The sequence below is a fragment of the Beta vulgaris genome, chromosome 5 (genome assembly GCF_026745355.1).
Source record: "Beta vulgaris subsp. vulgaris cultivar EL10 chromosome 5, EL10.2, whole genome shotgun sequence".
NCBI classification, from domain to species: Eukaryota; Viridiplantae; Streptophyta; class Magnoliopsida; order Caryophyllales; family Amaranthaceae; genus Beta; species Beta vulgaris.
Window position 1 is genome coordinate 62667488 of NC_079206.1, and position 12519 is coordinate 62680006.

At 36.4% G+C, this 12519-nt stretch overlaps 1 protein-coding gene across 2 annotated transcripts; it reads right to left on the reverse strand.

The window, feature by feature from the left end:
* Positions 1–865: 865 nt before the first annotated feature.
* Positions 866–7264, reverse strand: LOC104894328 (hypothetical protein). Of its 2 annotated transcripts, XR_002040038.3 has the most exons (9): positions 6931–7264; positions 5207–5323; positions 4404–4469; positions 4234–4292; positions 3919–4088; positions 3786–3835; positions 2978–3002; positions 2152–2320; positions 866–1269 (listed from the first exon to the last, which is right to left on the reverse strand). XR_002040038.3 is itself a non-coding variant. In XM_010680537.4 (8 exons), exons 1-8 carry the CDS (start codon positions 7162–7164, stop codon positions 2262–2264), a joined length of 780 nt encoding a protein of 259 aa, XP_010678839.1. In that variant the 5' UTR covers positions 7165–7264; the 3' UTR covers positions 1970–2261. The 2 variants fall into 2 exon arrangements, 1 of the variants encoding a protein (XP_010678839.1); XM_010680537.4 differs by lacking the exon at positions 866–1269 and having other exon boundaries at positions 1970–2320.
* Between the last annotated feature and the right edge of the window lie 5255 nt (positions 7265–12519).

Below are 12519 nucleotides of genomic sequence, written 5' to 3' on the forward strand. Positions count from 1 at the left end.
TTGGATATTAGGATCCAATCACCGTCAATCCAAATCAATCCAAAATTATTTGCTCATGGTGTAGTGAGGTGGCTGGTGGTGGGGTTGATGGTTTAGGAAAAAAGAAAACACTATAAATGTAATTTCAACTTTATTTGGGAGTGATTTTAATTTTGGACGATATTTAGCATTACTATTACATTTTTATTTGACGTTAGGTGTCTCTTCAAACTATCCCAAATATGGGTTGTTTAAGATCACGCCTGCTAATACTTTTTCGCAACTGAACCTGTGGATGGTCGGCGATATCATTCCTCTATCTAATGAGGAATTATAATAATAATGGAAGTATTATTGAGGACCCTAATGATTATACGGCTACCTCTTCATTTATGATATGATTGCTGATGGATTGATCTCATCAACTCATCTCTTGAGGAGTAGTTAAAGAAAGGGCATCAAGCATTCAAGCTAATGGTAATGGGTTTTCCAACAATCAATGCATCAGTCGAAAACCTAACAAATAGACAACTTGAGTCAAGGCACTCATGTACTTTTCTCTAATTACAATCAAGGAAAACATAAATTTGACGAATTTATTATCGGAATTGAATCACTTAATGTAAAAATGTTACGACTCCAAAAAAGAGCACTACTTGATAATAACTTTCAAATTCAAGCTTCACACGTGGTTAATATTAATCTATACAATGGATGTCGACTAATTTAATTGACAAACTCATATAAGGATGACACTTAAGCTATGTCATTACTCTAGCAACTCACTATACAGAAACAACAAAAAACAATTAAGAACTCGACTTTAACCCAGATCTATATTTATTATTTACGAGCCAAGACGAGTAACTAAATGCAATGAGCGAAAATGTTTCACATTTGGGTCTTCAATAGCAAGATGCAACTATAAACATAAAGATTGTCATATGGTTATTTATCATACCTCCCAACAACTTTTCCTTTTCCCTTAAATCCAATCCCATCATCACAGAATAAAGGGATTCCTGCCATTCTTTTCCTTTCATTCTCTATCCAAATCCAATCATACACATGGAAATATAGTACAAAATGAACATAGTGTATCTAATTTAGCACTACAAATTAAATGATCTCAATCTTAAATTGACAAAGAGAAAATCCATGTAATGGATTCTTGCAGATCTGTGTTTGACTTGTCCATTGAATACCTAATGTGGTCCTTTGCCTCACAAGTTCCTAAATTTGCTTTGCCTTTAATTTACTTATTATACAAAATCAGACGGTACAATGTACCTGCATAACATACCCACAAATATTCTGAGTCCTAAATAAATTTGTAAAAAAAGTGAAGCTTTTCTAAAATAAAGGAGGCTTTGACAACCTATACAGCTAACAGCATTTATAAGATAGAGACTTGGGCCTTAGCCCATCAAGACGGAGAGGAAGATTTTTAAATGGCTAAGCCTTGTGATCCAAAAATGTTTACACTTTAAAGCCCTTGTATACATCAGCCCATTTCCCAAAGTGAATCCATCACATGGCATTGGACATTTCTTTTTATTAATTGTCCTCAACTTTCTAGAGGGATAATGACACACCAAGGGGACGTTTGGTTCAAATACAATAATGGAAAGGGAATGAAATCAAATAGAAGAAAAGAATGGTAATAATAATTGTTACTTTTAATGGGTGCTTGGTTCAATAGTGGTAAGGAATCACTTGTTAGGAAATGAAAAGGATTTTTTTACTTCTATAAGGCAACATTTTGAGGATTTTTGGGTTACCGTCAAATAAGGGTAATGGATTCAGATTACTAAATCCGTTTCCATACCCCAAAAAAACCCCAAGCAAACAAGGGATAATTTACTTTTTTTCCTTTTTATTAACTTACTTCCCTTATTTGAAAATGTCACAAAATGTGACAGATTCTCTTAATGGCAAAAAAACTTCATTTTCATTACAAAACTGCCATTATAATTTTACACACCAAACATCAAAGGATAGTTTTAGTACTAGTACCACATTCAGAATTGTAGCAATACATATATATATTGGCTTCACAGACCACAATGTACATATGGTTGGAAGCATATAGTGGAATTTAATGAGTCAAAATGCTGTACACATCAAGAGTGGAAGAGCTAAAGATTGAGGTTATGGTTGAAAAATAGAAACCTGACTCATGTGCCGATAATTTCGCTACTTAGAGATGGTTTAGACATAGAATCAGCCCTCAACATTGCCCAGTCTCCTTTAAGTCCAATGATAACAATATTATCTTGAACTCACATTGCCAAGCCTCCTCCGAGTCCGATGATAACAGAGTCCATCATGTCCATCAGGTCTGTGATAAAAACACAGGAAGAAGAAATCAACTGGTAATGGGTAAAATGACATTATCTGTATATTCATCAAAGCATTACACAATTTCTGAAGAAGTAACTAAGAGGTAGTGTGATGTGTTGAGCCTCTCATATGAGTTATGTACATGTAAATTGTCGCACATTAGATTGAAGTAGAGAAATAACCAGATTGTCAGCTTAGGGGGTTACCACCTCCATTGCTTATTGGCTATGGGATGATACTCGCTTATGCTTACAAGTGTTCCAACTCTCGTCCTCCTTTTTTAGTGTGGTCTGGGTGTTCTCAGAATTTAACATACTGTAATTCTCTAAAACACAATTAGATCTTTCAAGCCCTCAATCAGATCCAAAAATTTTATCAACAAAAAATGCTGAATCATTTGGACAAGGTGTTCCACGTTTCGAGTTTCAATGCAATCAATGAACACATGATATTGAATTATGATGAGACATGAGACACCTTACAGAAGTTACTACCGGATCGATCATGGAAAGGTCCAGTTTTCATCATAATTTTATACACATCTGTGATTTATGCTCGTTTTTAGAAAGAATTGAAGAAGATTGCAGGTCCTCATACTGATCAAAGTTGGCTAGCAGCAGAAAATTACGATATGGAAGCTGTGACGTATACTTACCTAAGAAGTTGTCTGCCAGCCTTTTCTGGAAAAAGAAAATATAAGCATAAAGTTAATTCGAAGTCAAAAAACGATGCATCAGAAACATGGATAATCAAGTAATAAGTGGAGATCTAGGAACCAAATTTATTTTGAAACAAGTAAAAGTGTTTCTCTAAAGAGAAAAAAAAAATCAATTTTGCAGCAATACCAGCATGATACTATCGTACAGCTAGTAAGAGACTACATAAAATGAGCAAATTGAATATGTAAAGTTAAGTGGATAATGAGTAGACACGAAATTTCGTTTCGAATCTCATTTACAACCTAAGCTCATACACAAGAAAAGGTTCATGTACTGAAAGAGCTCCCATGAAGATTACCAAGCAAAACTATGCTGAACAGAATAAAGGAGACAATTTATTTCACTTGGATGGTTCGTTTAGCTAAGGTAATTGTGAAGAACTGACAACAAAGATGTGGCCTCGCACTAAGAAGTAAGGACTCCCCAAGATATCCAAATATTAGTCATGAATCTAATCATCTACAACCTCATCAAATCCTTAGCCCCATGATCAAGTAACACAGCCCATAATTATCAGTTACAAATATCAGCTAGCAAATGACAAAAAGATCGGAGGGAGAAGAGAATATCATCCTAACACACTCAGAAGGTCTTCTGTATGTTCCAATCATAGGCACATGGGTACAAGACAGTGAGACATTGAGTATTCAGATTTAGCTTCAAAAAAATCCACTCAATAAGACAAATAAGATCACCAGTAAAGGTAAGATGAACAACAATACCAGTCAAAGTTTTGAGAGATACCTCTTTAAGAAAACGCTTCAAATTAGCTTCTGTAGGTGCTTGAGATACTCCTAAATAACAGACAAATTAGTCTGAGAACATTACGTAAATTTTCTATGTAAAAACTAGCTTAGAATTTGCCTAATTAATGTACCTATATCAGTCTCAGTGCAACAGTCAGCAAGAAGTGCAGAATAACTCTGAGGCAATGCCACATCTGTGCCTCCAACAGCATGATCCTGAACTGCTTCCTCCAAACATGAGTTAAGACCATGCTCATGGTTGATTGAAGGTTGCCGAAGTGGACTATGCTCTTCATCAATTCTTAAACAAAAAGATCAATTGTCAAATGCTGTATTTCATCTACTTTTATTTTGAGAAAAGTGTTTCCAAATTCATAATTACGGCGCTTTTCTAACTCCAAAATTAGAACAAGGTGGACTATTTCTTCAAAAGAGATGCTTCATACCCCCCAGTGAACACACAGCGCGGCATGCCACGTGAACAATCTCTTCCTTCCTTCAAGCACTGATAAGGAATGGATAAGATTTCAGCCACAGTATCTGCTAATTGAAGATGAGCAGTGATTGTACAGAACTTTCACAAATTCAAAATGCATGCAAATCATGCTGATTATACCTTCAATAACTCCATAAATTTCCTTGATTCTGTAGAAGAGGCATACCGAAGGGCAAACTTCTGAATCTGCCACATCACATAGGTTTCAATTATCATTAGCAGAAAAACAAAAAGTTCGCCAAGAAAGTTTCTAAGAAGTCGGAATTTTTAACAAGGATAATCATGAAAATCAACTTATGAAGCTGATCAGAAGCAGTTGTCACTTGAAGAAACCCGGAAAGTGTGGTGGCTCAGCCAGGATGTCATGTGTTGTCAGTTCCTTGAAGCTGAAACGATGGAGACCATAACGGCAATGACAGGGCATAGTAAAAGAGTTATCTCTGTCTAGCTAGATTGCATTTGTTATTTTGAAAAAGCCTCTTACTTTAGCTCCTATACAATGTACTTGACACTCATGAAGAAAGAGAGTATACCTCCCAGATACCACACAATGACACAATAAGAGTTGAATCGGCGGTCAACAAGAATGGTCAGAGTAAACATGACGAGCATAGTCAGCTCGCCAAAAGGCAAGCAAAATTTTCTGAACAATAGAGTCCGCATAAAATCTTGAAGAAAACGTTCCCTGAATCAATCACATATGCAACTAATGCAAGGATGCTGAGAGACCAACGGGAACTAAAGTGAGTCAGATGCATGGCTATAAGAATAATCGTGGAAAATTTGATTACTATGAATCATCACTAAACTAATTGCAAAAAGAAAAGGGTACAAATATTATTTTACATGCTGAATTGCAAAAAGTGTGTTTGTCAATGAATGAAGAAGATAACCCAGTGACCAATCCAAGTCTAGAAGCTTGCCTGGCCCATGTCATCTCTGTAGCTAGCAAATATTACTCTGCTTTCTCTGAGAGAGCATTCTGAAACATCAGATCCCTTTGGCCATGTAAAATTCAGCTTCGAAATGTAGTGTTCTTCCTGCACAAACAATCAATCATAAAGAAGGATGTTCAAAATAAACAACCAACTGACACTCTCTTGCTACTGGATATATGAGCCAGTAGATTCCATAAATCAGAGAACAATAATAGACAGACTTTTGTCAACGACCCATCTTGTATAACTTATAATCGTTCTTTATATATCGTCAATTAAAGCTTCCAAAACAACGAAGTAGGGATAGTTCGATATGGAATTTAACAGATGAAAACATACAACATTATACATCATAATTCATGACATCATATAATATAGACCATTAGAAATTTCATTAGGTACAACACAATTCTTCTGATGCAATATAAAGGCATATATGCTAATGTTTTCATACTCCATAGTCTATCAGTGAATGCGTAGATATAAAATCAACCATTTATACATATCATATGACTCTAGAGACACACCAAAAATAAGTTTTATGATTATGGGTATTCAGAGTGTTATCAACCACAAAGAGTACCAGTGTACCACAGCGTAAATCAGTACAATGAAGACTGCACTAATGAATAGCATAGACGGTCCAACCTAATAATGTGTACATTCTGGCAAAATGTACAATATAACCGATGCATAGTGAGATTATGTAAACATTTCTCCGTTAATTTTAAGAACAACCAAGAAGAAGGAACCACAAATGATCAAAGCAGACACTTCCGAGTTGCTCAATGCCAAATATTCTTAAGCATAAGAGCACCATTTAAGTATATAAAAAACATCATATAATCCCATAGAAAACAACCATTATAACACTGAATTCAAACATATTATTCAATCTTATACACCCTCCACATCTGTTATTGAAAGCAAAATGTGACACTTGATAACTTCCAAAAGAAAAGCGAAAGCAACATATCATGCCCCTTCAGCATCACCATTAGAGATTTTGACCAAGATCTTAAGCAGTAAGAATTAGTTGTGTCAATATATTCTGTTATTCTCATTTACACTTATCCTTCAATCGATTCTACCACATTATTGATTCAGAATCCATTCTCATGGTTGAATGAAATTTATCACGCTTTCGAGTCACACAATCGTTAAATCAAACAACATACATTCAGTAGCAATATAGTCAGAGTCACTCATAACACTAAGATTATACCTAAAGATTAAGCTATGAAATTGTTACCAAATACATTTATCAATTCATACCCTCTAAATGATCCCTTTACTCATATTATACCATCTTTTTAGGGTTTTTTCAAACATCATCCTAACCTATAGAATGCAACTTTTGCTCAACCCACGTTACATCCAGTAACAACAATCTTCCAAATCAGCCAAAAAAATGGATAAAAGTTTTGCATAAGAAACCCACTACCAATTTAGGTTTACAGGTCCAACATTTAAGTACCCACAAGTAAGATTACCATTTAAAACCCCAATAAAGCTAAAAATTCCTTCTTTCAGACCCATAATCAAACAGTTAACATACAACCCATCTCAATAAATTCAGAAAACACGTAATTTAAGTCCATAATCAAGCAATTAACATACAACCCACAAGAGACATTAGCACTAAAAAGTTGTATTGGGGAAATTTTCATTTAGACACATGATCAAACAGTTTATATGCAACCACTCACATAGATTCTTTCGTTAAGGGAAACAACAAGAGTTGGTTGAGAAAGGGTTTGATTATAGAAGAGAATGTCAACAGAGACATTCGAAGAAGAGGAAGAAAGCCACGTTCCCTTCAGACGCTGTTTCTTGCTTGCGAAGATAGGCCGGAGAAAGGAAGATGTGGGGGTGGAGGAGAGAGAAAGTGGAAAGTTGAAAAATCGCGCGTATTGCACTTCCCAATGAGCACTGTCATTCATTTCGTTTTCCCTTGGTTTACCATGAAAGATGGATCAAGGTTAGCCACTATAGCCATTTATAATGAAGGCTAGGGGAGGAGGTTTAAGGTGTGTTATCTTTGCTTCAAGTTATTTTGACCTAATGATAGGTTGAATCAAATTTAATTAGATTCGAAATATTTGGAACATAATTTTTTGTTACACTTGAGCTTTAAAAATATTCATCAAATTTTGGTAACTTTTCAAAAAACACCATGCTTTTTTATGATTTGAAAAACATTTATATTATCTTCAATAATTGATATAAGAAAATAGAATATAAAAGTAGTGTTTAAAACTGAACCAACTTATCTTGAATTTAATTTCAAAATAAAGGCCCGCGTCAAGGATGGAAAATTATGATCGAGCGAGATGAGGTGTAAGCCATCAATAAATGGGAGTCGCCGAATAACATCTCGGACATATGTTTGTTCCTTGGTCTCGTGAACTATTATAGGAGATTCATCATAAGCTACTCGGCAAGAGCAGCGCCATTGATCGATTTGCTAAAGAAGAAGGTGCAATAGCGATGGAGTCCGGAATGTCAGCAGGCTTGTGAAGACTTAAAGAAGACAATCACAAAAGAGCCCATCTTAGCATTGCCAACTACTCAAAGTCGTTCGATATTCACATGGATGCCTATGACTTTGCCATTGAATGGGTTCTCATGCAAGAGGAACATCCGATAAATTATGAGTATCACAAGCTAAATGACATGGAGCAACAGTATCTGGTGCATGATAAGGAAAAGACCGCGATCATCTATTATTTGCGGATATGGAGGCATTACTTGATCGGATTCAGTTTACCATCATGACCCACAATGTGGTAACAAGTTACTTTCAAAATCAAAATAAGCTCACAATAAAGCAAGCACGACGACAAGACTTATTGGTGGAGTTCGATTATGTCATGGAATACAAATTAGGCAAAGCAAACATTGTCGCGCAATGCTCTTAGCTACAGAGTAATGCTCGATAGCTCAATTAACCCGCTAGCAACCTTCTTGAGCGAATCAAGGAGGGTGCTAAGCAAGATCCTTTGGCCAAGGTACTTATGTAGATTCCCAAAGAAGGGAAGACGCAACAGTTATGTGTCAAGGATGATATTTAGTACACCGTTGGTCAGAGAATCTACGTGCTTAACTAAGACAATAACTTAGGCGCGACTTCATGAAGAGGTGCCATGTTTCAATGTGGGCCGGACATACGAGGATTTAACGGACAATGACACTCTTGGAGGAAACATATTATTGGCCTCAGATGCGGGACGATATCGAGGCATATGTAAAGACTTGTCTTAGGTGTCAACAAAACAAAATTGAGCAACATGTGCTGGCGAGATTCTTATAGCCTTTTTCGATTCTAGAAAAAGGCCATGGGAAAGCGTCTCGATTGATTTCATATCGGTTATCTCCAACGCATATGGGGGTGATCTCTATCATGGTGCGTGGTGGTCCATCGATTTTCCAAGTACGACACATTCATTCCTGCACCACAAGATTGCACAACCCAGCAAGCCACTCCTCTATTTTTCAAGAATGTGGTGAAGTATCGGGGCTTACCTTGAAGCATCAACAGTGACCGAGACCCTCGCTTCACACCCAAATTCTGGACGGAGTTATTTGGGTCGAGTCTCCACTTCTCAACAAGCTTTCACCCACAAAGCGATGGGTAAGCGGAAAGGGTGAATGCATTTTTGGAACTCTATTAATTTACGAAACTTTTGGCCCGTTTAATTTGATAATCGTTAATAAATTGCGGTAATGAGAATGAAATTTAAGTGTAATGTTATTAGGGAAGCAACCTTAAAATCTCCAAGGGGATGCATTTTTTCTCTATGAGCAAGCAATCTCACCCCTAAACTTGTGTTTTTGTCTCCGAGGGGAAGCAATTTCCATTACCACTCATTACCATCTTGTAAGGTGGTATTGGATGAAAATGAAATTTCTAGAAGAAAAGTAGACACTTTAGGATAAATTAACATTACCATGAGAATGGACAATGATATTCTTCACAAATTTACATACAAATTCATTTTCATTACTACTATTTATAACCAACTACCAAATGGGCCGTTTGTGAGTACGTGATGCCAATTAATGAGATTATTGGGCCAAATTGATGGATGTCTCCCAATTATCCTTCAACTTGTAACGGTCTGAGTTGACGTAATAAAGCCCTTTATTTGAGATCGTTATGGGTCAACAAGCTTTCACGCTACAATCTATTGTGTCGGTTACACAGGGAGCAACCCTGCTGCATATAAGCTCGCAAAAGGGTTGCACGAGCAACTCAATGTAACCAAGACAAACTTAGACAAAGCGGACAAAAAGATGAAGAAATAATAAGCAGATAAGCAGATGAGGCCAATGGAGTATCAAGTAGGCAACTTGGTGATGGAAAAGTTGCTGCCACAACAATTCGAAGTTTTTCGTAGCATACACAAAGGGCTAGTGCAAAAGTACGAAGGTCCATTTTCCGTACTACATAATGCTCCCGAAAAAAGCCTCCATAGTTTATATACAAAAAATTTTGTAAGTGAATTTTGTAACAAAAATTTGTACTTAATTTACCTATTATGATTATTTAGAGTTGTTTTTTGAAATTCAAATTATATGAAGATAATCTCCACTTTTTTTATTTTAAAAGCTACTAAATTTATTTATCTTTTATCTCATTCCCCATAATTTGCTTCGATAGTAATGAGATATTTCCTCACTTCTGAAATCAATAAAACGCTTCCTTCAAAATTAAAAGCTCTCACATAAAGAGAGAAGCATTTCAAATTCAGAAGAAGCTCACACTAAAGCAACCACGACAACAAGACTTATAGGCGAAGTTTAATTATGTCGTGGAATACAAGTCAGGCAAAGCAAACATTGTCGCGCGATGCTTTTAACTGCAGAGCAATGTTCGATAGCTCAATTAGCCCACTAGCAACCTTCTTGAGCAAATCAAGGAGGGTGCTAAGCAGGATTCTTTGGCCAAGGTACTTATGGAGATTTCCAAAGAAGGGAAGACGCAACAGTTATGTGTCAAGGATGATGTTTTGTACACTGTCGGTCAGAGAATCACGTGCCTAAGTAGGACAACCTTATGTGCGATTTCATGAAGGAGTGCCACGTTTCAATGTGGGCCGAATATACGGGGATTTAACGGACAATGGCAGTACTCTTGAAGGAAACATATTATTGGCCTTAGATGCGGGACGATATTGAGGCCTATGTAAAGACTTGTATTAGGTGCCAACAAAACAAAATCGAGCAACATGTGATGGTGAGATCCTTATACCCTTTTTCGATTCTAGAAAAAGGCCATAGGAAAGCGTCTCGATTGATTTCATATCGGTTATATCCAACGCATATGGGTGTGATCTCTATCATGGTAGTGGTCCATCGATTTTCCAAGTATGACAAATTCATTCCTGCCCCACGAGATTGCACAACCCAGCAAGCCACTCCTTTATTTTTCAAGAATGTGGTGAAGTATTAAGGCTTGCCTCGAAGCATCAACAGTGACCGAGACCCTCGCTTCACAACCAAATTATGGACGGAGTTATTCAAACTATTGGGTCGAGTCTCCACTTCTCAACAAGCTTTCACCCACGAAGCAATGGGTAAACGGAGAGGGTGAATGCATTGTTAGAACTCTATTTACGATACTTTCGGCCCGTTTGGTAGTCGTTAATAAATTGCGGTAATGAGAATGAAATGTAAATGTAATGTTATTAGGGAAGCACTCTTGAAATCTCCATGGAGATGCATTTTTTTCTCTATGGGCAAGCAATCTCACCCCTAATTAAACTTGTGTTTTTGTCTCCAAGAGGAAGCAATTTCCCATTACCCCTCATTACCACCTACAATGTGGTATTGGATGAGAGAAATTTCTAGAAGAAAAGTAGACACTTTAGGACAAAGTAGCATTACCATGGGAATAATGGACAATGATATTCCTCACAAATTTACATACAAATTCATTCTCATTACCACCATTTATAATCAACTACCAAACGGGCCGTTTGTGAATGCCAATTAATGAGATTATCGGGCCAATATAAATTGATGGATGTCTCCCAATTATCCTTCTACTTGCAACGGTCTACGTCGAAGTAACAAAGCTCGCTATTCGAGATCGTTATGGGTCAACAACCTTTCACGCTACAATCTATTGTGTCGGTTACATAGGGAGCAACCCTGCTATATATAAACGCAGAAAGGGTTGCACAAGCAACTTAATGTAACCAAGACATACTTAGACAAAGCGAACAAAAAAATGAAGAAATAGACAGATAAGCATAGGAGGCCAATGGAGTATCAAGTAGGCAACTTGGTGATGGAAAAGTGTCTGCCACAACAGTTCGAAGTTTTCATAGCATACACAAGGGGCTAGTGCGAAAGTACGAAGGTCCATTTCCCGTAATACATAATACTCTCGAAAAAAGCCTCCATTGTTTATATACAAAAAATTTTGTAAGTGAAATTTGTAATGAAAAGTTGTACTTAATTTACCTATTATGATTATTTAGAGTTGTTTATTGAAATTCAAATTATATGAAGATCTTATCCTAAAAACTCACATTTTTCTATTGTAAAAGCTACTAAATTTATTTATATTTTATCTCATTCCCCATAATTTGCTTATGTAGTAATGAGATACTTCCTCAATTATGAAATAAATGAAACACTTACTTCCTTCAAAAAAACTCTCATATAAAAGAGAGAAGCGTTTCATTTATTTCAAAACGTAGGAAGTATATTACTTTTTAAAATTCATATTTTATGTTGAATGACTTGAATGACATTCGTCAAAATTTCGTACTTGGCACTAAAATTTTCAAATCTAACATAAATTAATTATCTTTGTTCCCGTCGGTTAAAAATATGTTAATGGTGATATGACGCTTCTTCTTCACCTGAAAAAAGTCTCCTTTTATATATAGGGAAAAGCTATATGCAGCCCTAAGGGCTGTATATAAGAAACTAAAAATAGAAATAAGTTGCATTAATTGATCATTTATTACATCGGTTGATGCAAAATTTTTCCATAAATTCCCAACTTATTTCCATTTTAAATAGTGTATTTATTAGGGATGGCAAATGGGCGGGGCGGATGCGGATACCCCTAAATCCACACCCACCTCCACCTAAATTTTTCATACCCACCACCTACTCGCCAATCAAGGCGGGTACAAGTTTCCATATCCACCTCCGCCCACGCGGGTATAAGGTTATACCCACATCCGCTCCACCACCCAAGTGGATATCCATTACCCACCTATACCCGCCCATCACCTAGGTGGATTTTCCACCCGCCCACCTGATTTATTTTCTATATA

Excerpts from the sequence above, each read along its gene's own strand:
- LOC104894328 (XM_010680537.4), bottom strand. The coding sequence starts at position 7,164 with ATGAATGACAGTGCTCATTGGGAAGTGCAATACGCGCGATTTTTCAAC. Across the intron at positions 3,003-3,785 it reads TGAAGCGTTTTCTTAAAGAG|AAAAGGCTGGCAGACAACTT; the intron begins GTATCTCTCAAA and ends TTCTTTTTCCAG. Across the intron at positions 2,321-2,977 it reads GCTGGCAGACAACTTCTTAG|ACCTGATGGACATGATGGAC; the intron begins GTAAGTATACGT and ends TTTTTATCACAG.